This window comes from Fringilla coelebs, assembly GCF_963513975.1.
Source record: "Fringilla coelebs genome assembly, chromosome: 6".
NCBI classification, from domain to species: domain Eukaryota; kingdom Metazoa; phylum Chordata; class Aves; order Passeriformes; family Fringillidae; genus Fringilla; species Fringilla coelebs.
The window spans coordinates 12,292,557-12,320,109 of record NC_140034.1 but is presented as its reverse complement, the minus strand read 5'-3'; the positions used below and the strand labels follow the sequence as shown (position 1 = coordinate 12,320,109).

Genomic DNA, 27,553 nt, shown 5'->3' with positions numbered 1-27,553 from the left:
AATCTTTAAAACCAGAGTTTTCTAGTTGATATTATTGCAGCTGATATTTGTGTGTAAGGAGGGTAATATCTGCTTGGTTTAACAGGGAAACTGTTGTACCTCATAAGTGCTGTCTCCTTTCCCCCAAATCAGTGACACATCAGAGAAATAAAAAGGCTCCTCAGATCTTTGCTTATCTTCATCTTCCTAAGTTCACCTAAGTTCATCTTCCTGCATCCTTCTGCCTAGAACAGTGGAGCCAGCATGGCTGATCTGGGCCATTAGTGATTTGTGTCCATACTTGGAGATGCATTTTTCAGGTTATGCCCTTTTCTAATACATGCAGTAAAGTACTATTTGCACTGACTAACTCTGCAATTATTGTCTAGGCAATGTGTGAGCTCCACAGAGGAACTGCCACTTGAAAACTTTTAAATTCATGAAAAGCAGGATTTTTTGAATGAAACAAGGTAGTGCCCAACATCCACACAGATCTCAAAGCAGAAGGATGTCGTCTCATGAAAATGCAGCCAAACTGAAATCCCAAGCAATAATAAAATGCTTCCTTAAACAGAAAGAAATAAAAAGAGGAAAAAACAAAACCACTACAGAAAAAGCTGTGCTTAAATGTCAGTGGGAACTTCAGTTCTTGTTGGCTTTTAAACTCTCCCATCAGAAAACTGAAACTCTTCAGTCATACAGAGATTTTCTGCAGAGGAACTGGGAGCAGCAACTGAGCAGACAATGTACTACCAGCTGTGAGAGCAGCCAGATTTTGATGCCCATGTTTTTACTAGGTGCCATTTCAGCACTAGTTTCTGTAGGTCTTTCAGTTGGCCCATGAAAGTAATCTCTTGTAACAGAAAAAACAGTAAAAAGTGAAAAGAGCTCTGCTGCCCTGCTTAGGTGGAGCAGCGTTTGCAGCCCTTGCTGCCCAGCAGAAATGGCTCTGGAGGGTTTGTGTAGCTGGTGTGCCTTGCCAAATTCAGCCTATTTCTTACACATCTCTCTTATTGCTGTATTAAACAGGGCTCTAAGGTTTTACAAATGTATGTTGCACTCTGAAAGCACTGCAAGGATGGCAGGAATCGTGTGATCTCCTGAGGGCTGTCTCCTCAGGGCTCTGCGGGTTTTGCTCTTATTAGCAGAGATTTCAGGGCCTGTGATGCTGACTCCCAGAGAAAGTCCGTGTGCCTCCACGGTAAAATTGTGGCTTCTGACTCTGTTTCCAGCAGTTCTTCAAGAGATGAGAAGATCTGCAGTTTTTTGGGTGCTTTGGGAGGTTACCTGGTGTCTGCACCCTGCGTGCTCTGATCCAGGTCAAGTTGAGCAGATGTGCAAAAGGCAGCTGAGTAGGTGAGGAGATAAAATCTGCACTGTGCTGCGCCAGTTAAAGTTCTGGGCTGGAGCTGGACCTCAGCAGGATGCCAGGTTGGCTGCCAGGCAGTGCAGGGCCCTGGGTGCCACCAGGGTTTGGTTCTGCGTTGTGTAAACGCCCGTGCCATAAATGAACAACAGCAAGTTTTTTTCTGGGTCCGGGCTTTATTTGCTTTTGCTTTTTCTTGGACAGTGAACCTGTGCCTTGAGAAAATGTGTGAAAATTTTTAAGGTCCATGCCTCCAATGAGGCAACAACGGCACATCTAATCTTAATCTATATTATTTGTACTTTTGCTCAGCAAAGCAGCTATCAGAAATAATACATTTCTTCTTTAAAGTGCCTTCCCCGCCCCTGCTTATGTTACTTCCTGCCCTACTGCTCTCTCAATAGTGCTTCCCTTTCCTGTTTTGGTCATTAAGCCTTCATAGAGACTCTTGGCTTGTCTCTGCCAAATTTGTCTTCTGCTCAGGTGAAATAGACTGTTTGGATTTGAGCACACGTGCCAGCTTTGAGCGTACACCTCTGCGGGATTGCCTGGCCAGGTCCTCCTCCATGGCAGGCACGTAAGTACCTGGGGACTCTGCCTGTTGGCAGGGACTTTGCTGACCAGAATTAATGTGACTGGGTGTGAAGGAGAGCACATATTGTGATAAACACAGAAGGTTTGTGTTTTGGTTACAGCCTGGTAGGATAATTTATAATTGTATAAAATGGTAATTAAGCTTTTATGGCAATGCTACATTAATATGCATCCCCTGGTAGGGAGGGAGAAGCTGACTTGATGAAGAGAGTGTTTCTTCATTCCTGATCTGCCTCCATCAGCTCGAGGGGAATTGTCACAGGTTTATTTACATTTCTTCTGGGACTGAAGGGAAACCAAGGCAAAGTGATGCCAGCTTTAATGAAAGATCTTTATGTTGATTTCCTCTATTCACTTTCGAGTCTGCTTTTCCTGGTCATGGTTATGATTATGATCTTTCAAAGCCTTTTTTTAAGGTATGGTTCTCCTGAAATACAGATATGGTTGGCCCATGAATGAGAACCCTCAGTCATGTATTTTCACTTGACAGTTCCGTTTCAGATTTTGCATAATTCATATCTTACAAGATTAGGTACTTCTTGCTTTTATTTCTGTAATTTAAGGAGGAAGGGAAGTAGTTTATATTAATAGCAACCTGATCCACTCAAGTTGCTTTTTTACTGTTTTTGTCTAATTGAGTTCCTGGTGTTTCTCCAGGCCATTTACTTGACTCATTTTTACGAACTTCTAAGCATTTACTTGATATTTACTTTTAGCAACTCCCAGAGTGTATCTACAAGGTGGTGTATAAAATCTGGAAGTGAGCCCCATTTCACAGAAAGAAATTTTACACGATTCAAAGCCTTAATGGAGCAGTGAAGTTCCTCTGTCAGGAGACCCCATTAGCAGTCAGTTGTTGGAACTTGGAAGGAAAAGTTTCCCGGAGCATGGCCTGGCAGCAGTTGCCACTGCTTAATCGCACCACTTCCCCAGTGAAGTGCCTTCTGCAAAGCAGATCTCTTTAAGCATTTCTTAACATGCTGAGTTGAGATGTTGATAACTGGAGTTCCCCTGAGAGTCATTTGAATTCTTATGCTTCAGTTCACAAAACCTACCAGAAGAGGGATGGGTTAAAATTAACAACACGGCATGGTTTAAAAATCTCAGCAACACAAACTAAGCAGATGTGCTGGCTTACAAGGGCATCAATCTGTGGCCTCTCTGCTGGCCCCAAATCTGCCCTGATTGACAGATGTGCTATTTAAGTGCTGTGGCAGACACTGAGAGGTCAGGGCTCTCACAGACCTTGGCTGGCAGTGCTGAGGACTGAGCTGTTCTGGGCTGACAGTCAGACCCAGGTGAAGTATCTGTTCCACTGCAGCCATGGTTTGCATACTGTATAATTCTTTGTAATTTTTCTCACTTTTCCCATGCTCAAGAGCATTGAGGGGTGACAGAAGGTTATGCAAGTTTCTCTGGTCATGCCAGGATTGTGTGTGTGTGTTCCCAAATTTAGCAACTCGTCTGCCAAAGTCCTGGCTTAGTGTGCAGCCTGGGTGCCCCATAAAGTGTCTCTTCCCTGGTTTCCAGCTGATGTGTCTGCTGAGGGTATCTGCAGCTGATATGGGACAAGGCAGTTCCCACTGGGTATGCCAAGGTAGTAAGGGACAATTCAAAATTAATGTCTTATTCCTAACAGAAAGTAACTTTTGAATATGCTTTGTTATGGAGGTGAACAGGTGTTCATCTTACTCTTAATAGCCCTGTAAATACCAGTATTTCCATTTCCTGCCCTGTAAAATATGTATTTGTCTTGCAGGTGTGTCATTATTTAACAGCGTCAGTCCTTTTGAGAGCTGCTTATGAATATTTTTACTATTTTCTTGTAATTATTTAATATTAAACTGTTTAGATGCTAAAGTTTAAGAGTAGAGAAAGGTGATGGCCAGGCACCTTCAGCAGATGCTCAGTGCAAAAGGCTCATCTCCAGCTGGCAGTGCAGACAAGCTCCAGCACCAAAAGATCTGCAAGGTGAATGTGCAAACCTGAGCAGGAGACCAAAAACCAGCAGCTTCTCTGGGAACTTCACTTCAGGCTGACTGGAGCAAGGGCAGCACTCTTGGGTAGCTCCCTCTGCACAGGCAGGCAACCAGGAGCAAGTGCAAACTGAGAATTCTGACCACTGGGTCCATGGGCTGGTTTTTCAGGGAATGCCAGGAAATGGAGCTCAGAAAACAACTGGGGGTGGTCATTGTGGCACCTCCATATTATATGTGAGAGTGTGACTGCTGCTATTTAAATATCTGCTATAAAATAGTCAAGCATTTGCATGTCACTGAGGACTAAAAGCACTTTTCTGGCTATAAAAGCCCCCATGGGGCTGCCCTTTGGTGTGATCAAGGGCTAAATGCTGCATTTTCACTATGAGGTCTTGCTGCATTGCTTGAGAAAGTTCTTCAGGGCTCTGGGACAGAGGGGAACGATGGTGACACCGGCTGAACGATGGTGACACCGGCTGTGCTGCAACTTTGGTTGCAGAGGGAAGTAGACTTTGAAACAGGGGGTCCCAGGAGTCACAAGTGTCACTGACATCGTGCTGGAGAAATGAGGCTCCCAGGAAGAAGTGGGGCTGTGAGCAGAGCTGGTGGTGATCTCTGGTGGGGAGGCTGGAGAGCCTTTATCTATATCAAGCTCAGATCTCAGCTGTGGTCTCTATGTACGCCCAAATGACCTGACTGTCTTGTGTTCAGAGGGTCTCTCAGGTTTTTTGTTGTTTAAATCCAGTGGTCAGAGAGAAATGTCCATTGTTTCAGGATACTACTGAAACACTTTCACTGTATCCCAGTCATTATTCTATTTATTAAAGTGAAAGCTATTTAAATGTTTAGCAAATTAGTATATTAGTGTTTGAAGTACACTTTTAAATGCTTCAGGAACATGACTTGTAGCTTGCTGATTCTGAGGTTAACAGAGATGTGTACTGCACAGATTTCATATCTCTGTATAAGGATTTTGGATGTACATTGGCTGTTTAAGCTGACAGTGAGAGTATTCTGTAATCAGCATCAGCAATTGCTTGCGTGTCACATTTAACCAAATGTGACTTCCTGTGGCAGCCTCAATGCACGAGTAAAGTAAAATGTGCATTATCCCCCTCCCCCACATCTTCTGGGCTGAGGTTTCATTCTCAAGTAAGGCAAGCCTAGGGCTAAGTAATGTCAACAATTTCTCACGCCAATAAGAGTGATTAGATCAGTCTAAAATAACTTTAATTATTAGTAATAAAGATATTGAGGATGTATGGGAGCTGGAAATGAAAAATAAGGTAAATGCTTGTATAAATAGGTATTTGGCTTTTCTGTGAATACAAGAGAAGAGCATATTTAAAGGTCAAAGAATCACAAGCAGCTTGATACAAGGTAGATCTGTAACAGGTTCAAAGCATGAGGTCTTGATTTCTATCGAGGAGCTTTCAGAGAGAAAAAGCTTATGCTAAGGGAGTGTCTGTCCCAAGGACACAGTTGTGTCTGTAAATATGAAGGATAGTGGAAGTGTCCAGGTCCAGTGGCTGTGGTGGTGTTCACAGGAGGTTCCAGGATGATGGAAGAGACGAAAATGTTGACTCCATGTTTCAGAAGGCTTGATTTATTATTTTATTATATATATTATATTAAAACTCTACTAAAATAATAGAAGAAAGGATTTCATCAGAAGGCTTGCAAGCAAAAGAGAAGAACAGAATCATAACAAAAGCTTGTGACTGACCAAGACAGTCTGGACAGCTGGACTGTGATTGGCCATTAATTAGAAACAACCCCGTGAGACCAATCCCAGATCCACCTGTTGCATTCCACAGCAGCAAACAATCATTGTTTGCATTTTGTTCCTGAGGCCTCTCAGCTTCTCAGGAGAAAAAATCCTAAGGAAAAGATTTTTCATAAAACATGTCTGTGACACCTGGCCTGCTGGAGTAAAGCCCACAGAATTAGGTGTTCAGTCCCAGCGTTAGCTGGTCGTGGATATTTCTTACACCTTTTGTGGGCATGATTTGGTGACACCCCCAAAAGCTGTATGACCTTGTCCTGACTCTAGGAGAAAGTATTTTAAACCTCTCCCATTGCCCCAGAGTTGTGACCTCTGGGTGGTTTGGTGCTGGACAGGGGGTCCAGGGTAGGACTGGGATAACCCTGTGCCATGCAGGCTCTGCACGGGGCTGCTGGTCAGAGGGGGCTCAGGCACTCAGTACCAAGCTCTGCAAAAGTTTTATTCATAAGAGGATAACAGTGTAAGCAGAGAAAACAGGTCAGTGAAGGAGCACAGTGCAGCTTGGCCACTTGATTTTTCCTCAGTCTGGAACAAGAGGGAAAAGCCTTAGAGACCCTTCAGAGCCAGACTCTCCTCCAAACATTATAGTTTGTTCTTTTTCCTGTTTATTGTCTGTGACAGGTCTTTTGTGGTTCCAGCCTGAGCTATCTGCTTGTATATTTGGATATTGTATATAACCCACTGGGCTAGGTAGTGCCAAGCCACCACTTTGTCATGTGACAATTCACAAAAAATACAGGTATTTTCCCAAGATTCCTGGTGTTATCTATTCCATTTGTGGCTCTTTTTTTGGCTGTAGATCTTGGTAATCATATGCTTACTTGAAGCCAGGAAGAAAGGACTGTGCTTTTCAGGTTCTGAACAGATGGAAGAGGAGAGGAGTGTTTTTCCAGGACAAAGGCACCTTCCTGCAGCACTGTCTCGAAGTGCTGGGCAAGAAAGGTCAATGCTGACCCTCTCAAGAAGGGCTCAATCCAATTTAACCAATCTGCTGATTTTTTAAGATTAATCTTACACAGAAGAGATGGATGAGAGTGGGTCAAAATGTATCACACTTTGCATTATCTGCAAACTTTTTTTCTTAATTTACAGTTTTGTAGTATTGAAACAATATTCTATAAATCCCAACTATGAGCACTCGATTTTAAATATCACCTGTGAACAAAACTAAGCAGGCTTTCTTTAACTTCAGGTAACTTCAGGTAAACAAATGGTACTAGTGCAGAGGTTTGCCATCCCACAGATGTAATGCTTTCAGAACAAACAAGGGTGAATATTAGGATTTAGGGTCCCTAGGAAGAACCCCCTCCCCTCCACATTTAAGTAAGATTACTTTAATCTGCCCCATAGTAAAGTCTAGCAAATTGGAGCAGATGTTGTGCACAAACCTGAACAACTTTGTAATCAAGACCTCTCTATGATTTAATTTTTATATCTCTTAATACCTAATTGGCTATGGTGGGAACTCAGGTGGATGAGTCTGACTGCATGTTAATGTAAAATAAAATATCAGTAGAAGGATTCCTGATATTTGACGTGTGTGAAATTTGATGGACCTCCCTCAAATACCAAATTTTCAGTAACTTTTATGTATTAAGAAGATAAAGCAAGTCTTAGAAGTGTGCAAGCGACATTTTGCATGTAAATACTAATATTTAACAAACCCTTATCTTGGAGAAGGAATGTGGCTACAGAACTGTATCACTAAGCACATTTATTACCTGTAGTTGACCTAAGTATCAGTGATGTATGGTCCTAAAAACAATCAAAAATTTTGCTGGACCTTCGTGAAACCACTGGTGCTTGATTTGTGTTTAAAATAATGCACAGAGAGTAATACAGGGATTCTCAGTGAGCTTTATAAAGGGAACATTTTCTGGGCTGTTTTCAGAGAAGCCTCTTAAAGCAGCAGTGGGACAGTTGTGCCTTTTATGCATAGGAAGAGTAGAAAGTCTTCAGGATAAAAAGTTACTAAACTCTTGGAGTTGTCTCACTCCATTTAGGGGGTGACAGCAAGCTAGCAATGGGTCCCTGGAGGCATTTTGGATGTTGAAAGATTGATGAAGTGCTTTGCAGGAAAGGATTCCCCTGGTGTGCTGTTTTATGTTCCTTTCTGTTATTTCACTGGAGGCCAGATAACAGGCTCAATCCTGTTTCCATTTAAATGAATGATGAAAAACTTCCATTGACTGCAGGAGAGCAGGGATGGAGCTTGATGTGTTGTTGCTTTATGTCACGGTAACAATTGGTTGTCGTGCATCAAACACTGTTCCTGAGGTCTGCATCTGTGATTCAGCCACAGGGCAGCAGCAGCTCCTTTGCTGCTGATTTTGGTGGCAGCAAAGCCTGAAGGCAGCGTTGCTGTATCTGCTGGGATCTGGGTATGGCATAGTGAGCAATGCCATGGTAAGGCCCCCCTGTCTGGATGGTTAGTGTAGTCTCTTCGTTGCAAGTAAGGATAATTTAATTAATTTTGACTAATTTAGCAGCTTGTGGTAATCGTGGATTCCCAAATTAATCTGAAATGGAGACAGTATTGGGTTTTAGGCTTGCTCTGATGAAGCCAGTGATGTGCCCTTGCTTACTTTAGTGTACAGCAGGACTTGCAGTGCTTGGCAAGGCTCGAGGAGAAGGCCGTGGTGGCACACTGGCTGAGTGTGACTCTCCCACGAACCACGTTTCCCTGGAGCCCCTGGCTCCTGGGCAGGGCATTGCTGTGCCCTGGGAGCTGATGCTCCCCCAGCTCTGGAGCTGGAGGTGGCACAAGACACCTGCAAGCAAAGGCAGGTGGCCACCATCCATCTACAAGACTGCACTGGGGATTATTTTTAGCCTTTCCACTTCCATATGACAAAGGCATCCAGTGTACCTGCTGTTTGCAGGTCTATTTCTCTCCCATTCTCCCCCTCTGTGAATCCAAGGAGGCTGAGTGTCCCCCAGCAGGTCTGGAGGATGCAGGCAATGCTGCCACTGCTGCCAGCTGCAGCTCCTGCAGCAGTTGGAGGATTAGGCAGGCTGGAAGGAGCTCAAATCCCTCAGCTGCTCGTGTCAGATATGGAGGAGCTGCCACAAGACATTAGCTTACCTTAGAAAACAGGAGGGAGAGGTGTTTGCTGGGTAAGTACATCAGCAAAGGTGCAGCTTTCTCCAGGTATCTTGCAAAGCAATAGCAACTGGTGAATGAGCTGGATTTTATGAATTCTGAACAATATAAATAAAATAATGTTTTGTCCTTCTGATCTGAATATATTGCTCCGGTAACAGAATATAGCTGTTTCTATGATACGTAATAAAAATACAATTTATTCTGAATTTTCCTACCTTGTTCTTTATAGAGATGTCTGCTGGCATCATTGCTCCCCCTATAAATGCTGTGAGGACTTTCCAGGCTTTTACTCACAGCCTGGAGGAGGTCTGTGGGCTTCCTGGAGGCTGTGCAAAGTGATTGACAAAACAAGCCAGAGTCAGTAGGCTTTAGTCTGCCACGGGGGATACATCTGCCTTGGAAATCTTTTTGAGACCCACAGGTCAGAAAAGATTGAAAATTGCTGCTGTAATCAACCCAGATCCTCTAATTACTTGAAGTAACGTGCTCCCTTTCATTAAAATGATGGCAGTGACGGGGTCAGGCAGGTTTGGGTCTGCAGCAGTTGGTAAAATTTACAAGTGGTGTGATTTGGCACAGTGGCAGTGCAGCAACGTGGTCTGGCATCACCCAGGAGCTTCTCCTTTGTGTGTGTGTGTGTGTGTGTGTGCATGCTAGGGAGGCAAACCCAAACAAAGAGGGAGGAAAAGGATTTGTGTGCAAAGCAGATTAACCACTTGCTGTTGGATTGTGGACAATTATTTAATATGGCTTGGGCTGAGGAAGGCAGGTATGTACACCTATGTATAGGTCTAAAGTTAACAGGACAGTCATGAACTTAAAGTTTTTGCAGGGCATAGATCTCCACAGTTTCATTTAGATGCACTAACTGAATCATAAATGCATCATAAGGTGCACTATTTGCTTCTTGAAAATACCTGTTTCATTTAAAGACCTCAGATCTCCCAAATTTGCAGGATTCATTCTTTTCTTCAACTTGTATTTCCTCTGGTATAAGAAAACTGGCTGGGAGGTCAGGAGAGTGGAACTGAAATTCTGACCTGTATAGTCACACCATTTGCCAGTGGCATTTATTGCCCTTGAAGGGTGTGTTTTATTATGATTCTCTAGATGTACATTAGTCAGGATATGACTAATAAACAAGAGGTAATATACTGAGGAATTTCAGTGACTATAAAGGAGAAAAATAATTATTTACACTATACAGAACAGTGGTTATATACTTTAATGCTGGCATGCATCCAGGTTTGTGGATTCTCCTTCCCCACTTTCTTTGCTACTAGGATGAAGGAGAAGAGTGTTCCTGTGTGTTTTGCTCTGGGTATTCTGGGACTTCCAAGTGCGTCAGCGGGTCTGGGAATTAGGCGTCAGCTGGATTAACTTAATTGATTTCTTCAGTTTACCTAACATGGCTTTTGCTCCAAGGTCTGCTTGCTTCCAGTTTTAAATGTATAACTCAGCTGTGGGTGTCACGTTTGTTTTGCCAGCAAGCTGTAAAATATTGGTAGGTTTTCATGCAAATGCAAAAGGCTTCACTTGCCAATAGATACATAAAATAAATAGAGCATTCATGCTGTTGGACGGTTTTCATAATGTTTATGTGATGCAGGTTATTTCTCAGGGCTTAATGTTTTATATAAAATAGATTATTGGTTCAAAACAGCAGCATACACCAGGTTTTTTAAGGCTGTGAACACATAACATGTCAGCTTTAATTTAACAGATTGCCTTCAAAGGATTAGCAGATCTCTTATAAAACATATGTTGAAAGCTGTACTGATTGTTTCTGGTGTTTTTTTTTTTCCTTTAGAAGTTTTAAGTAATAAGCAATAATCAGCAAATTCACTCTTTTCTGTCCTGATTTTTTTTGTTTTTCTCCCCAGTGAACAGAGTATTTGCCAAGCCCGAGCTTCAGTTATGGTCTATGACGATACCAGTAAGAAATGGGTGCCAATCAAACCTGGACAGCAGGGATTCAGCAGAATCAACATCTACCACAACACGGCCACAAACACCTTCAGGGTAGTTGGAGTTAAACTGCAGGATCAACAAGTGAGTAACTACATCAAGTTTCCTGTAAATTAACCTTTGATCTCATGTGGTAAGCTCAATTCTACACCTGATGCAACATTTCCTGCTCCCTCCAAGGTGTCTGCTAGTCTGTTTATACTCCAGCGATTCAGGTTTTGTATAATTTTTTGCACACACGATATATCATAAATTGTTACTGCTTATTTGAAAAAAGAATGTTTGGTAGATGTCAAAGAGATTTAAATGTTATTTCTTCCCCCACCCCCCCAATTTTTTCTTGTGAAATGAGTTCTATCCTATTCACTCTGCAGGTTTTGCTGTCAGGTCCTCCCAAATTACTTCTAACTTGTTTTCAGTACTATATTAAAAATAGAAATAAAAATCAATTGTTCTGCACTGCTGTCCCACAAAGAGTGGTTGTTACTGCAGTGATAAGCAATTAGTTCCTTGTAATGCACTTTAAAATCCTAGGTGCACTGATCTGATTTACAGCGGACTAATTTTGCAGGACCTCCTTGGGTATTGAAGGAATAATTTGGGATTTAGACGATCAGAACTGGGATCAGACCCCCACTGGCCACCAGAGCACAATGCTCAGCCCAGGGCTGCCACAGCATGGCTCTGGTTTGAGGTGTGCTGGGCAGCAGCTGCCACCAGAGCTCCCCAGCCAAATGTCACAATTATCCCCAACAAAAGTTTATGTGAGTGGAGTAGTGGTGCAGCCCCTGCATTTTAGAGCAGGAATTTCAGAGTTGAGGGCTCCCCCGTGTGCTGGCACGAGGCTGGTTGGCAGTGGCAGCCCAGCCTGCCCACCTCTTGTGCCCACCCTGCTCTGCATGGCACAGGGATCAGGAACAAGTGGGCCAGTGGGAAGCTGGCCCCTGGGAAGGTGAGGCAGGCACTGCTGCTGGTGGGACATTGGCAGGGGCAGAGCAAGTCCAACCAAGCTGAGCCAGGTCAGGGCAGCCCAGGTCAGGAGCCAGGGCACCACCCCCTCTCAGCTGCCACAAATGTTGAACTGATTGATCTGCTTGTGGAAATGCTGATGATCCTCAGCTGATGGCTGTAAAGGTGCTTGGGCCAACTGGAAAAGTTACTCAGGTTGCTTACTGGAGGTGACAGTGACTTTGTTATGCCATGCATATACTCAGTCATCATTCTGAAAAAGGAAAAGCAGAACAAAAGTAGGTGGGTTTTGAGCACGCTGGTTTTCAGCTCCTTGCACTGCACTTTTGAAACATCTGCCAAAAGTTTTGCGACTGCTTTTATTCTTTTCTGTAGAGCAAAGCCAATACATGAAAGCAGTTCCATTCAGAAATAGAAAATATTTTCAAAAATAAATGAAATACAGTGTTTTCTTAGTCAGTTATGAAAGCCACTACTGCTCTGTCCCAGGCCATGCTAGTTCTTTATTTGACATAGCCAGCAGGTGAATGTAAATGATTTTCATGTGACTGCAATCCAAGAGGGAACTGAATAGCTGGTGTAAAAGAAGCAGAAGTCATAAAGTCAATATGTATATATGTAAGGGAGACTAAGTACCAGTGGTCTGTCATAATCACACTGTGCAGTTTAAAGAGTAGGACATATTAAAAAGTCAAACCTTAAGCTGCACTTCGAACATGCTTTGCATTAACTGTAATATTTTATTGGCTTGCAAATGTTCCAACTTATGAAGATGCTGCATGCTGTCTAAAAATCATCTCAGTTCAGAGGGAAACAGGTAGAAGAATATATTTCTCCAGAGTTTAAAGACTAAAAATCCTCCTTTAAATAAACAGGAAGTATAGTCACCTTAGTCACCTAAAACTGCCCTTAAACAAAATGTTCCCCTTAAATATGATTACAAAAATCCAGTATCGTGAATAAAGTCAAGACAGCATAGTAGTAGTCAAAGAAACATTCTGAAGGTCTCAAGATACAGAATTCAATATATTTTATATGAGTCTCACATGGAATCATAAGCTTGCTAAGCTTGCTAAGTATTTCCATTTAAAGAGAATAGAAATGAATTTCTTTTAAAATAATTCTCTGTTCAAGCCATTTCATGCTTGCTCTCAGGTTCTGTTAAATCTCACTGAAACTGAGGCTTTAGTGAAGCTCTTGATTTGCCAGAAAAGACATATTTGTCTGAAAAGGACCAATCTTCAGCTAAAATGTGATTTGGCATATGATGAAGCTAATAAAGCTACACAGATTTTTGAAGAGTTGAGAAACTAGTTTGAAATATGTATTACAATAATACCATGGAGGAACAATTTCTACATTTCTTACATACTGTTTGTCAAGGCACAGACCAGAGTAATTGTGGCTTCATCCCTGCCTGACTTTACTTCCCTTTTAATTCTGTTGGTTTATATTACACCTCTAATAATATCTCTCTTTAATTTTCATCTTCTGTTTCATTTTGCACACATCCTCTTCTGTAGACTCCTTTCTTGTCTCTGCCTTTCTGTCTTCTACGCCTTTTTTGGTGCATGTGCTGTAGCTTCTGATGCTGTATTCATGTTCTGCTACCTTATCTCCTCATCACCTTATCTCCTCTAAGTGACAGCATCTGTAGAGTTCTCCCCACACAGATATGGATGGTAGAGCATCGTTCTGCCCCAGGAAGTGGCCAGCGGCTCTGGTTCCCCGTGTGTGTCTGGGCGGCGCTCACCACGCGCGGCGGCGGCGCTGGGTTACAGACCAGCGGTGCCTGTGCTCCCCTCCCTGCTCTGCACAAGGTGCAGCCTTGCACAGGCTCATGCTGCTCTGACAGGAGCCTTCAGAAACCCCCAGGTGCTGACTTGAAGTCGCCACAGGGGCCAGAACTGGTCTGAAGCTACGGCCAGATCGTGTTACACTCATTTAACATCATGAGTTTGATGCTTCCTTGAGGCCTTCATTTTGGCCTTGTTGTTCAGCGAGGTCTTTTCCAGCCTGAACCATTCTGTGATTCTGTGATTCTTGAAGACAACAGTCACAATCATGTCTTTTACACCCGTGTTGCAACTTGCCAGCTGTTGTTGTCACCTGGCCTGCTGTAAGGGTGACATGTGTGAACTTCAGTCACCGTGCGAGAAGTTCACAAAGGTCACAAGCTGTAGCCCCCCATTCCAGAGTCCTGATCAAGTGGAGGGTTAAAATTAGGACTTTAGATCAAGTGATGTCAGTTCAGCATGATCTCATCACCCAAAGGCAGGAGCTGAATGGGGAGAAGGGTGCAACTCAAAAGTGAATCATATCTCCGGAGGGGCTGGTGTGTTCAGTGGCTGAGAAGCGAGTTCAGGGCCTTGGGGCAGGTGAGACATTTTACATATGAACCCAAGCCAAAACTGAAACAGGGGCAGGATTCTTGCAATATAAGCTAACCACAGCATTTGAGAAGAAAGAACCAATTAATCACTGTTGTAACTTATTAGAACTTCATCAGGTTGGGCCTGCCTGCAGAAGTAAAGAATCTGGCCTCCGCTGGAGCAGTTTTTATTTTTATATCCTTGCTGTTTTAGCAGTCGTGGCTGCTCCTTGAGAGATGAGCCTGAGTGCTGGCAGCATGGCAGGGCCAAGCTGCAGAAACAAGCAGTTCTCTTGTCCTGGTTCCATAAGCAGGAGGATTGGCAGTGAGGCTTGTGTGGAACTCTTCCCCTGGTCCTGGCTGTGTGTTCCACCTCGGGTGTTGCCCTGAAGCCCCCTCTGTCCCCTTTAGCCCCATTGCTGTGAGTCCCATCAGCCACCATCATTGTCACTGCTGACAGCTCCACAGTCCAAGGGAAGGGCTTCTTGGTTTTGAGCTTTTGTGCAGATTCTAAAATCCTCTGTTGCTCCCAGGGAGCCTACACCTGAAGCTGAGGTGAAAGGGTGAAGGAGAGTACTGGGTAGAAGTGAAGCAAATCTTTTTGTTTTAAACATTACAGGGATGGGAACATTTAAACATGCCAACATAATGATATGCGTGACTGGTCTGTGAAACTTCTTGCCACATAAGATCATTGAAATACAGAATTTAACAGGCTTCAAAACAGCACAGACACTTGTATCAGTAAGATATATGAGTAAGACTACATTGTTTCAGGATATCAAATACTAAAAGAGGGTTGAGAAGGAAAAAAAAGTGTCATATAAAATGTCATGTTTCAGCTTTTAAGTCAAATTCTAAGGGAAGAGTGATAGGAAGAACTGTTTGCCATGGACAAATCCATAATTTATTTCTTCAAGATTTCCAGTGAGAGCTCCTCCAGTTCACCTATTGTGGACAGCAACTGAAGATTAAAAGATGAACTCTTGGTCTGCTCAGCCTGGCAGATGTGCTCTCTTACTGAAATACGATGCTTTAGAGTAAAGATCCCTTAGAAGCACCTGTAAAAAACCCCATGCCCCTATGCTTCAAACAGGCAGACCTTTATTTTAATTACTGCTCTGAAGCACTTCATTATGATCATGTGCCTTGTAGAGTCTTCACACCATCTGTACAAGACACCTTTGTGCGCTCATTCTTAACAACAGCAGGAGATCCCCTCCTCTTTTTTTACATTTTCTATAAACACAAGCCAGAGGAGATAAAAATGAAAGTCTGGCCATTTTAAAAGTTTCATTTCCCAGTGTTTCATTGCTCAGCAAGCTCTGATTTGAGTTTGAAGACAAGGTACTACATGTGTGGGCATCCTGACGATTACTGAAGGTCAACATTCACATTCTGTCTTTATTCAATTAAAAGGATCTAACCCTCAGAACAATGCAGATCCTTGGAGTTCATTGGAAGCAGGTTTTGAACAGTTTACCTGACTTCCATTAAACAACTTTTGGCATAGGTTTTTACAATTTCTGCCTTTCATTATACAGTTGCACTGCACCCTCTGGTGCTCTTTGGGCTTTGATAGTGGTGTCCTTTGAAACAGAGGTTTCTGTTAGTAGGTGAGAAAGACTCACTTTGAGAGCCTGGTAGGAGCTCACAGTCTCTCTAAACTTTTCCTCAAAGACACTGCCTAAGCCTTCCCTTGCTTGGTCTACTCAAAAATGGTTGGAAGACTCAAAAATCAGTCCATGTTAGAAATGTTGGGTGAGAAATCCAGGCATGAGTCTACTTGATGCTCAAGAGACTCTTTGAGTGTGAGCAGCATTGGTACAGGCTCTCCCAATGCTCAGCAGAAGAATGGGGTGATGTTCTCATTTTTCAAGGAGAAATGGCTTTCCAAGCTGTCAGATACAAGAAGTTCAGTGTCTCTGCTGTGACCAGTTTCCATTTCATTCTGGTTGGTGGGGGTGTCTCCCCACGCAGCTGGGATGCAGTTCCCATTTCCAGGGGACTAATACTTGGGAGCCTGCATATGCAGTGTAGGGCTGCATCTTCCTTTGGCTCACAGGTTCACAATTTCTCAATGAAATGTGTCCAGACAAAGCAGGGTAGGTCTGATTGCTTCTCACTGCATTTTCATGGAGCCTTAGTAATGATACTGGTTTGGGTGCAACAGCTGCACCATCATGTTTGTGCCTAAAGTTAGACCAAGGATTCAAAGACTATCTTCCACATCACTCTCTAATGCTGGCTCTGTTAGTAAATCCATCCTAGAAATAAGAGTATTTCTGTAATCATCTTGGGGTCTAGTGACTTCTTTGCTGGTTTCCATAATTTTTTGTATATTAATACAGTAAAGTTACAAGACATCTGTTAACTGTATCAATGAGACAGTGTTATCCTTCAAAAAATACTAATGTGAGTAAAACAATTTGTTCCTTATTAGGTGCTCATCTAATGTTTCTCTGCCAGTTTAAACTGGCAATCCACTGAAAATTCAAAACTCAGAGCTAGGAGTCGCTAATCTTTGAAATTTGTTGTTAAAGTCTGCCTGTATAATTAAGAATTGTCAGTCATCTACCAAAATGGACTAATTAAATACACTGAAGCTTTTTAGCTGCAATCATAGTGTTAACAGAAAACATTCCAAAAGGATGGTCAGACTGTAAAAAAAAAAAAAAAAAAAGGTAGGTTTTCTGGTATGTGGGTCCACCTCTAACATAAATTCTGTGTACAAAGTGGTACAGTGGTGCAGTGGACACTCCTGCCTCCCCACCCTTAGCTAGCACAGCTTACACTTTTAGCAGTGGAGGTTTCTGTCTGGATCCCAGCTGTACTGTGTAGCTGAAAGTCCCAGTGCCCTGCCCAAGGATAAACAGAACATTGTATTTAGCAGATTAAATTTCAAAAAAACCAGCCTTCTGCTGCAGTCACCCCTTACGTGGAAAACACCACACATACAGCAAGGGAGAAGGTGGGAGAGGAATGGTTGTCTGGGTTTGTCATTGCCTGGTTCTAAAGAAAAAAACTAAGCACAAGAAGATAGTGATGATCAGACACACGGGAGGAGGAAAGCAAAACTGTTGCAATGAGTCAAACATTTATGTGCTATAGGGCAAAGGTTAGTGCCAAGAGCTCTGTCTGGCTCCTCTTCTAACAATTGTGCATGATCATCCTCCAAAAGATGGAAACAGCTGCAGGCCCTGGCTCCTGACAGCTGTTTGCAGCATCTGCACAGCTGCATCCTGTGGAGGTGCTGTAAAAAACAGGAGCAGGTAATAGATTTTGCAAAACTGGCTCTCAAATCCCCGAGGCTGAACTGAACTGTTGTAAATCTCACCCCCAGATGTGGCTCTTCTGTCACTGAAACAAACACTGCCTTACCGTGCAGCCATGTAGGAGCTGCCGCAGGAGCTGCCTCTACCCATTTTGGTAGCCTTCACACAAGGCTTGGGTGGGTTTTTCCTACTGAAAACAGAGCTGTTGTTAATCCTCACTGTCTGTTTCAAATCACAGGTAGTGATTAATTACTCCATTGTGAAAGGACTGAAGTACAATCAAGCAACTCCGACCTTTCATCAATGGCGCGACGCACGGCAGGTCTATGGCTTGAATTTTGCAAGCAAAGAAGAGGCTACCACGTTCTCCAATGCCATGCTGTTTGCTCTGAATATCATGAACTCACAAGATGGAGGTAAATTAATCTCTCTTCATCTGTGACCTTTTAACATGTGTGTTACCAATCACCTAGTGCAGTTGTATTGGATATTATGCCATTATAAAACACGTGATAATAAAAAACCTTAGCCTTTAGATCAGCATTTGCTGTGGTATGAATTGCACATTTTCAGGTTTTATTTCCCTTCCTGCTCATTTTTCATGGTGCCTCAACTCACCATAGGAAATCAATTGTTATTTGGGAATGCCTCAGCAGGCAAGTAGCCCCACTGATTTATGTGGATCTGCCTATATGTTGTTTTACATATGAGATGGCAGGATAAAACTTTCAACAGAAGCTAGAGTAAAATGAGCAAAATCTGACAGGGTAGGACTCAGAGTTGGTATTTCCAGTGTGTTGGGCCAGCTTCAGCCATTGGCTCTTGTGGGTCAGCTTTCCAGAAGAGGAGTGTGGGGCACCTCGGTTATTGAATACTGTATTGACTGTAAAAGAACTTTGTGGTGAAGTTTGCTGTTCTGTGAATTTGTCATTGCATGAGCTTGAACTGGGGCCAAAATAAAGTCCTGGCTTCTCAGTGGAAACCAGTTTTTGGTTTGTGGTATCTGGATGAAGCCTTGCCCTCAGTTAATGCTTATGACCTCTCTGCAGCTCCTGTGCTGGGAACAGAGCAGTCCTTGTATGGTGTCCTTTTTTTGTTTGTTCCTGCAAAAACACACACCACAGCCCTATTTTCCGTTTGCAAACATGATGAGTCGAGGTTTGCATCCCGTGCTGCCATCCAGGTTTCACTGCAGTGTTCGCTGGTGATGGACAGCAGCTCTTCAGAGGGAGATTGCACAAATAAAGGTGTACTTGTGCTTCAATGCACAAATAAAGGTGTACTTGTAAGAGTTCAGATTTTTTTTTTTTTGCTATTTCTGTTCTATTAAGCTGGCAAATGCAAAACTCGTCAAAAATCAAGACGTATTTCTAATTCTTATCTATATTTAGAAGTACTGAGGACTTAATTTTGCTTTCTTCATGTTGAACATTTTCAGCTGTGGATGTGCCACAGCAGGAGACTTCATGAGGAAATCTGGCCAAGATTCACCAGTCCTAAGCTCACAAAAGTCTGAAGAGTACAGAGCTCTTTGGCTGCTCAGATGGGCCCATCCCTTTTAGACCTCCAAATTTGGGTACTTTGACTATGGTCGTGTGTAGTGATTGGTTTAATGTTTGTGATGAGTCTGCCTTTCTTCCAAAAGCCCTTAAATTTGGCTTGGTTTTTTTTCCCATCTGTTTCTTACTGTCAAAGCAAGTGAGGTTTTTGGAGGATTTTGAGTTTACTTCAGGGAGGTGCCTTGTGGAAACACAAGTCTCAGGGTAAGAATTTATTGCTCATAGGTTAAAATACAAGAAACTGCCTTAAATTATGTTAGCTACACCTAGTAATGAGCAACAGGTATTTTTAAGAAAGTATTTTTGAGCACTTGAAAAGCCTATGAAGTTTCTAAGAAGTTTATGCATATATAGCCAGCAATAATTTGCATTTTGATTTTTTTTAGATATTTTTTAATTCATTTCCTTAGCACACCACAAGTGTGTTTTAGATGCTTTACAGGTTTAAAGCCCAGTCCATGTTGAAGAGCTTGTATTTAGAGCTTGTAGTTGTCACATTCAAAGACATGAATTGTGTCACAAAAACTTTATTTTCTGGACAAAAACTTTATTTTCTGGTCTGGTAAACATTCAGTCTTCAGCAACCCTTTTTGTCTCATAGATAAAAGTTTCAAAGATTGCCAGTTGTCCCATTCTTTACAGCTGAACTTGTCAAAAACTGAAATTTTGATTAAAAGGAATTTCAGCTTTTTTTTTTTTTTAAACCCTCTGATTCTGTGAAACAAATTCCAGAAACACTCATTTTTCATTTTTTTTAAATTATGAAATTTATTTGCAAAGGTATTTCTCTTTAATATTAGCTACACATTGATAATAGGTTAGAATGAAGATTTTATATCATCATAAGTTTTCCTGTTACTGCAATGATCTCAGCATGCAAACTGACAGCAAAATTACATCATGGATATAAGGTATAAAATGTTTTTCATATCTTCCAGGCTTCTACAGCCCTGAAGCTTTTGTGGGCATGAATAAATGTGAATAGGAATTCACACAAGCACACATATCCATATATCTTTTCAGGCACTGCCACTGCCTCCATACTCCATCCTTTCTGCTGCCTGCATGCTGCATTAGGGTCTGCTTTTTTCATATGGAAAAATCATTAGGAAAAAAACGTATTTATTATATCCATGTATCCATGTATTAAAGCTGCCCATGTGCTTATGCAGATGGATGGCAGCTTTAAGGAGTGCATTGGTAAGCCCAGAACTGCTCATACGCTCATAAAAAGCTCAACCAAAACCACAGGGTGAAACACAGGCTCCCTCTGCCCCATTCACAGGGCAGCCAACCCTGTCTGCTGTTCTGAGATTGGAATATGCTGTGTGCACTACTTGGCACATGCTATTTCTAATGTTTAGTTTTTTCCCACATTCCCCACTGAGACATTATTACATTTGATACTGCTGATCCTCCCATAGTTGAATGGATTCTGGCTTCCATGGCTGCTTCTCCCTTCGTTCTACCACCCACTTCCATAAACTAAAATCAATCATGGCAGACTACAGCAGTAGGTGTGAGACTGCATCATGTTCAGCAGTTGTGGAGTCAGGGTACTGTTACATTTGGGAAAATAACTAGTCTTGGCACAAAGTAATGGTGTGAGGTTTTGAATGGTGCATTAAGCTGAATTAGTTGGAAAAAATGGTAGCAGTCTATGTTTAGGGGACTTGGAAATAATTTTATGTAGTGATAACTTTCAGATGACTGGGTCACTTCAAATGAGCACACAGTTATGAGCTATTGGTGGGAATTACTGTACTGTCCCTCTTCTTCACTGCAATGCTCAAGAACAACCACAAGCACTGATCTCTCTGTCCTGACTGCACGGGACATGAGTGAAAACGAAACCAAATGCTTTGTTAAATGCCAGAGGTTAAATGGGCTGAATCAGATCCTACAGCCAGACTCTGTTTACCCAGGTTACATGTCAAGACCAGTGTTGGGGCAGGTGTCTTCCCAGGAGTGTGACATCCCAGAGTTTGCAAAAGTTGGGAGAAAAGCCATAGCCTAAACTCTCTGTCTGGTTGTGTTTCTGCAGTGCATTTACCCACACTCTTACCCATGGGATGGCTGGCCACCTTACAGGTGTCCCTGTTCTCAGTGCTGTGGTGGGAGCCTCCCCCAGTGCACGTCCCCAGGGTGGGCAAAGCAAGCCTTGAAAGAGGTGAACCTGGCTCACTCTTGTGCTTTGCAAGGATGTTGATGGTTAGGTCAGGGGTAATCCAAAGTGAGAAAAAATGGGTCTAAAACTGAAATAATATTACAAATATGTACCATCCTTCCTTTAGAGGTTGACAGCTGCCTCACTGAATCACAGTTGTTTACCTGCCAGCTTATTTATGTGCCTAATTTGATTTCCTTATACATTTCTTTAATCTGTTCTCCATTACAAACAGAAGGAGAAATGTTGGTCCTGAGCCAGCCTGCAAAATGAGAGCAAATGATAACACTGACTTGCTCATTACCAATCTCTTGCTTACAGTGCTTTAATGGTGTCATTTAGTAATTCCAATAATATGACAAACAACTTGCCATTTAATTGTTTTTCTTTCATGGATGCCCTCTTTGAGAAGCCAGACCTTTTGCTGGCATACATTACCTGGTACAAGGTAGTGTGTCACCAGCTTACTTTGTCATCTGCAGCCAGGCTTCACTGGGGGCAGAGCATCCCCCCTTCCTGCCCCAAGAGACTGGGGAAGAATTTTGCATGGATCCTGCCCACAGGTTGTTTGATGTTTCTTGGTTTTCAGGGCTTACATCCTTTTAGATTTGCCCAATGCAATGAGTGGTGGCAGGGCAGCATGGTTATTGGAGCAGGACATAACGTGAGAACATTAGTGAGCTGAAATGGGCACGTTCATAATTCGGTAGGAAAGCCAGTGGTGCCTGTAATGAAAGTAACTTTCTGCAGGGCTTAATGGAGCCTGTACTCTCAGTGCTTCTCCCAGTGAGTGCTTACACTTCCAGGAGAGAGGGAATGAGACTATTTTCTCTCCTTTCTTGTTCCCCAGTTTTCTGGGGGTGGGCAAAGGGATTCTTTTTCTTTCCTTATTTGCTTGCTTCAGACACGGAGTCCCAGCTGGTTGCTGGCAACACCTGCATGTTCCCATGTTGCATCAGGGGACAGTGGTTTAGCTTTGTGGCTTGGCATGACCAGCTCTGAGGGCATCTTGGGCTTCCATGGCTTAAAGACTTGGTACCTCTTGGAGAAGAATTAAGACTCTCTGATCTGTGCTGCTGGTAAATGCTGCCTGTGACATAGTGAATATAATGTATTGTGAACTTCTGCTTTTCTTTTGATGTCTGTGCCCTGGGGACTTAGATAGTTATTGTTGACTTACAATGTATGAAAATTCCATTTCTAAATGTAAACACCACATGCTGAAATGCCTTATGCAGAGAGCTCGGTGCAGAGTTAATCACAGTTAGAGGTCAGCTGCCTTATCTGACTAAGAACAGAGAATTTGGAGGAAAGCTTGAAATAGGAGAGGGGTTTGAAGAAGATTAATAGTGATTTATTTCTTTATTTATTCCTTGTAAGAAAACCATTTTCTTGTTCTAAGTGTCTTACAGAGCACACAATACAGACATAGGTCATGGAGGGTGCAGAGTTCAGCCCTGTGCCTTCAGCTTCACAGACTCTGCCTTACCTCTGCAGGGAGGACATTTTTGTAGTCAGAAGGATTGCTCCTCACTCCTCTTCTTCTGGTTAAAAGATCTGCTGCCTTTTCCACCACTGTGGATTATTTCTCCTTGATTTTATTAACTTCTTGGGAGTTTGAGATCTTTTTCCATTCCTTCAGTCATTCTGCTCTTATCCTTTCAGAAGTGATGACATGTCTCTATCACTGGGAGGAAGTTCCTTAAAAAGCCCTTTGGAGAAATAAAAGAATAAAGCTTTGATTCATCAAATAGCAGATAAACTGGTAGAATGTACCATACTTTCTCTCTTCTAATTAGATGCCCTAAGTATTTGCAAGGTTTCTGTCAGTGAAGGATGCATGTGAAAATTGTGGTGCACTGGATTTCAGACAAAAGTGAACACAGGGGTTTTTATATTTTTTTTCTAATGTTATATTCAGTTCAGTATTTTTTCATTAACATTTTGATAGCTAGTCCTGCATCCCTCAGTTTTTTAGTGGCGATAAAGTGTAACTTCTGGGAAATTTAGTCATCTTCTACAAAGCAGTGTCTGTTTTATTTGATAATACTGCCCCAAGACTTCCCAGCACCACAGAGGACACAGTGTGGGAAGACAAAATACTTCATCTTCATTACAGCACTGCATAATACATAAAATAGCTCATCAATAATGGAAAGGACCCTCCACAGAATACAATGCCCACTTGCAACCAGCTGGTTCCAAAACTGTGCTGGGGTAAAGAGATCCGTGTTCCATGCAAGGTGTTTTGCATGCTGCACTGTGGACTCGTTTCCCACACTATCAGGTGTGTTGGAGCAGATTATAAAGCCTTAAGATGGTGTACTCTGTGCAAATTTTACTTTTCAGGGTGCTAATAGCACCTAAAGATGTGTGTAACTTCAGATGGCATAGACATTGCAGAACCATGAGCATGCATTCTCCTGCAGGTCTTTGAATCAAGTCATTCCAGACATTGTTCCTGTTTATAACCTAGGCATAGAGAACTTGTAAACAACAAACTTTTGGACTCACTGGTGTAAATATGATCCATGTGGTCAGACACCTAGGGCTAGCCAAACCAGCAGCCTGCAGGCATGGTTAATTGGGTGCACGTGAAAAAATTAAAAAAAAAAATCTGCTTCTTTAAAACACAACAGTTTTCCCAGGGGAATAACTGTTTGCTGACTGACATCTTTCAAAAACACCAGAAAAAGGCTTAGAGAAATAAATTTCACAATGTTTCCAGACTCATGCCTACACCAGTTTCAGTATCAACTTTAGTCACTCGGAAACGTTCTGCAGATAGGGGGGTTTCTGATCTAAATTGCTCTGCTTTGTAAGTCAATGAAGAGGGAGGGAAAATTCAAATAAAGTGATGAGCTTTTTCCTTTCATCTGCTGCATTGCTTTATCACTGAAACTGTTCCAGAAAAGTCCACGTGACATACAGAATCTTTTAGTATATTGCTTACTACAGAAATAAATTCCTTCCTTTCCCAGTTGGGCAGGGATGAGCTGTTACCCAGCAAACCAGATGGGAATTTATTTTCCTGCAGCATCCAGTGAAAGTCTGGGAGGGCAGGAGTCCCTTGTGACCCCAGCTGTAAAATATCAGCTCAGCCACAGGACAATGCATTGTTTTTAATTCCCAAAAGTTCTTCCTGTGCTGGGGGAATGACAGTCCCTGTACAAGGCCTCTGCCCATCTTTCCAAAATAACCAAACTTCTCCTGGAATTATAGGCACTTGCTTGCAGGCTTCCCCTGCCTGCCAAACTGCTCAAGTGCCCTCTCCTTAGGTCAACCTGGGCTTCCTAATTGAATAGATGACATTTCACAGGGTCAGAGTTGGAAAGGACTGAATTGGAAAGGACTCACAAGGATCATCGAGTCCAATCTGAAGTGAATGGGCCATACAGGGATGGAACCCACAATCCTTGCAGTATTAGCATTAGGCTCTAACCCACTTCTAGGAACCTGGGTACACTTCACATTAAGAGAAACTGGAAGAAGTTGGCCCAGCCAGGAGAAGCAGCAAGTAAAACTGGTTAATCTTCTTTATTAGCTTGGCTTCAGCTGACTGGAGCACAGGAGGTGAATTGATTGGCTGGTGAATTGATAAATTGGGATTACAGACTCCTTTCAGTGCTAGCACTGTAAATATCATTGCTATTGTTCTTCTGTCAGGAAGTATCAAACCGTTATTGAATTATTCTGCTCTATAGAAGTAGGCATTTTTTCAACTCAGTTTTTCAGTCCCCCAGATGGTAGGGATCCACAGCAGAAAGTTTTCCAGGGCACTGAAATGCTCTCACAGTGTTATGCAAATAAAGACCCATGACATGTTGCCTTGTGCCTCTCAGCCACTTTCCTGCAGGACTCCATTGTACCCCTGCTCAGAGCCAGAGCCGCTCTCCAACGTCTGCAACAACAAAAGGTGCCTCTGTTCTTTGAAGAGCATTAGAAACCTAAAGGCTCTTGAGTCTCTTGCTGATGCTTTTTGCTGTGCTGAACTCTTCTGCACTAAATCAAAACCACTTCAGGAAGGAAACTGTGTGTGGGAAAAAAATTGTTGAGAGATTTAAGAGAGACTTGCACACGTCGATTTGTGCTAGCAAGATTCCCCTGCACCCCCATTTTTCAAACCCCCATTTTTCTGAGTGTGCTGCAAACTGGAGAAGTTCCCAGTGATAGCAGATGCACTGTGGCTTTTTTCACTAGAGTCTAGTCAGTGGCAGAAGAATATATTAGCTTGGGAAAAAATTAATTATCAAAACTTAACAAGTCCAGTAATTTATGTGCAAGCAGTATAGGCCAGATTTTGGCTGGTGTTTATTTGGAGACCATTTACAGAATTGTTTGGGTTGGAAGAGACCTTAAAATCCCCAAGTTCCAGCCCCCTGCCATAGGCAGGGACAATTTCCTCTAGATCAAGTTGCTCAAAGCCCCGTCCAGCCTAGCTTTGGTTGCTTCTTTTTATTTAATAGACTTTCTGTATTCTCAGCTGAGAGCCAGGCTCTACAATAGTTTGTCTCTGCACAGAAACTCATCCACTCCCCCAGCTGTGATCCCACTCCTGGCACTTAGTAATGTGTGACCATGATTTTCCTTTAATGGGAGAAGAACTATAAGCATCTGTAGCACTGGGTTTTGTACCTGAGCTGGGGTGTCTGTGGGGTCAGGAAACAGTAACAGAGGTTCTTGGTACAGTCAGTTATGTATTAGGTGTCCCTGAAGGCAAAATTCATCCCATTCTCCCTCTTTCTCATCACTGACTGTAAAGGATTGATGCTAGGAACTTTTCTTTGGTCCCTGACAATTTTACTATCATCTTCTTACTTTCTTATTAATGAAATAATGATTTCTAATTCTGGTGTAATTAATTAGTAACTATAATGATAATTAAACCTCTGGTTTAACAATAACAAATTAGGGACCTGAAAACTAATGTGCATAAGGTGTATTTTTAGTGGTGCTCTGTGGATTTCCTTGGGACAGTTAATGAGGGCTCCCAGGAATACATGTGTGTTGTGCATGTCCATATCTGTGTTCACATGAGCAGTGCACATCAGATTTTCACTTTTCTGTCTGCCTGAGCTCTGCAAACAGATGGGCTTTTTGCATGCACTCTTTTTTTAATTTTATAGCAGAAGTGAATTTAGGAAGATAGTCACACATATATAGATTGAAGTCAGGAATAAGTTGCTGGGCTAAGCAGATTTTTCACTGATAAAATTGGTAGTATTTTGAATTTCTTTTTTAAACTATGCTGTCATTATGTGAAACAGCACTCACTAGGAAGGTGTTTGTGGTCAAAGCAGTGTTAGGACCAGGGGACTGTGCAGGGACAGCCAGTGGTGCAGCTGGGGAGGTGGGGCAGGGTTCTGGAACCTTCTCAGGCAGCAGGCTCAGCTGAGGGGAAAGTCTGCTTAATTCCAGTGAATCACCATATGCTGCTGCCAGCAAAGCATGTACAGCAGCTTCTCCTGCTGGCTGGTAATCCCTGGGCAGCTCACACAAAGTCTGCCAATGGCCTCCTTAGGTGGCTCTCTGTGCCCATCCAGCATCTTATTTTTCACCAAGTCAGGGACTCAAAAGCTCAAGGTTGTGTTGCCCTCTGCAAGCAGAATCTCAGAGCCCTGTGGCAATGGCTCGTGATTCCTCCAGTTAGTTCTAACGAAGCAACACAGCTGAAAATGGCATTTATTTAACTGAACTTCAGCCATTTAAGTGCTAGGCAGCTGGTTTGCAATAATTGTGCATTTTGGGGCAAGGAGGGCTCACCTGGAGGTGAGTGGCTGTAGTCCTGTGCTGCTGGCTGGTGGCCCAACAAGCTGCACAGTCCCTGCCACACGGCAGGGAGCAAACTGAGCACTGGAATGGAGCAGCGTGGGGCTGTTCTGCAGCTCAGGAAGGAAGGAAGTCATCTCCTCATAGGTGATTTCAGTCCTCCAAGCATCCTGCCTTTGCCCTTGTATGTGCTCAGCTGCACAGCTGAGGAGGACACAGCGTGATTCAGGGCCTGATGGTGCCTCTGAAATTCTGCTCCACCTCTACTGACAAAAAAGCCAAACCCTGCCAAGCAATCACCGTCAATCAGATTTGCATGGATTGCTTTATCTGTTGGTCTTGATTGGTGTTCCGGAGATCTCTGCAGAAAACATGAATTTTAACTCTGCTTCCTGCGGTGCTGGTTTCCAGGGACTCCCTCTGGTGGTTAGAGCAGCGCCTGGGAAGCTGTGCGAGCATCAGCTGTGTGAGCATCAGCTGTGTGAGCATCAGCTGTGTGAGCATCAGCTGTGTGAGCATCAGCTGTGCCGTCCAGCACGCTGGGAGAGGTGAACTGAAGAGTATTTTGGCTTTTTTTTACACCTTTAAAAATAACCTTGGGGTCAAAGTCACTGAGGTTATCACCTCTTTTGACTTCTTGAACTTGCTAAGTGTGCACTGCTCGT

The 27,553-nt window shown here is 42.8% G+C and overlaps 1 protein-coding gene across 5 annotated transcripts in view; it reads left to right on the top strand.

Annotated features, from left to right (window-relative positions):
* EVL (Enah/Vasp-like) overlaps positions 1-27,553 on the top strand; it is a 118,551-nt gene that overhangs the window by 39,856 nt on the left and 51,142 nt on the right. For all 5 annotated transcript variants that reach the window (XM_084208568.1, XM_084208571.1, XM_084208569.1 and 2 more), the window contains exons 2-3: positions 10,694-10,862; positions 17,632-17,809. In XM_084208568.1, the coding sequence (XP_084064694.1) occupies positions 10,728-10,862; positions 17,632-17,809 (313 nt within the window). In that variant the 5' untranslated portion in view covers positions 10,694-10,727. The remainder of the gene's footprint in view (positions 1-10,693; positions 10,863-17,631; positions 17,810-27,553) is intronic.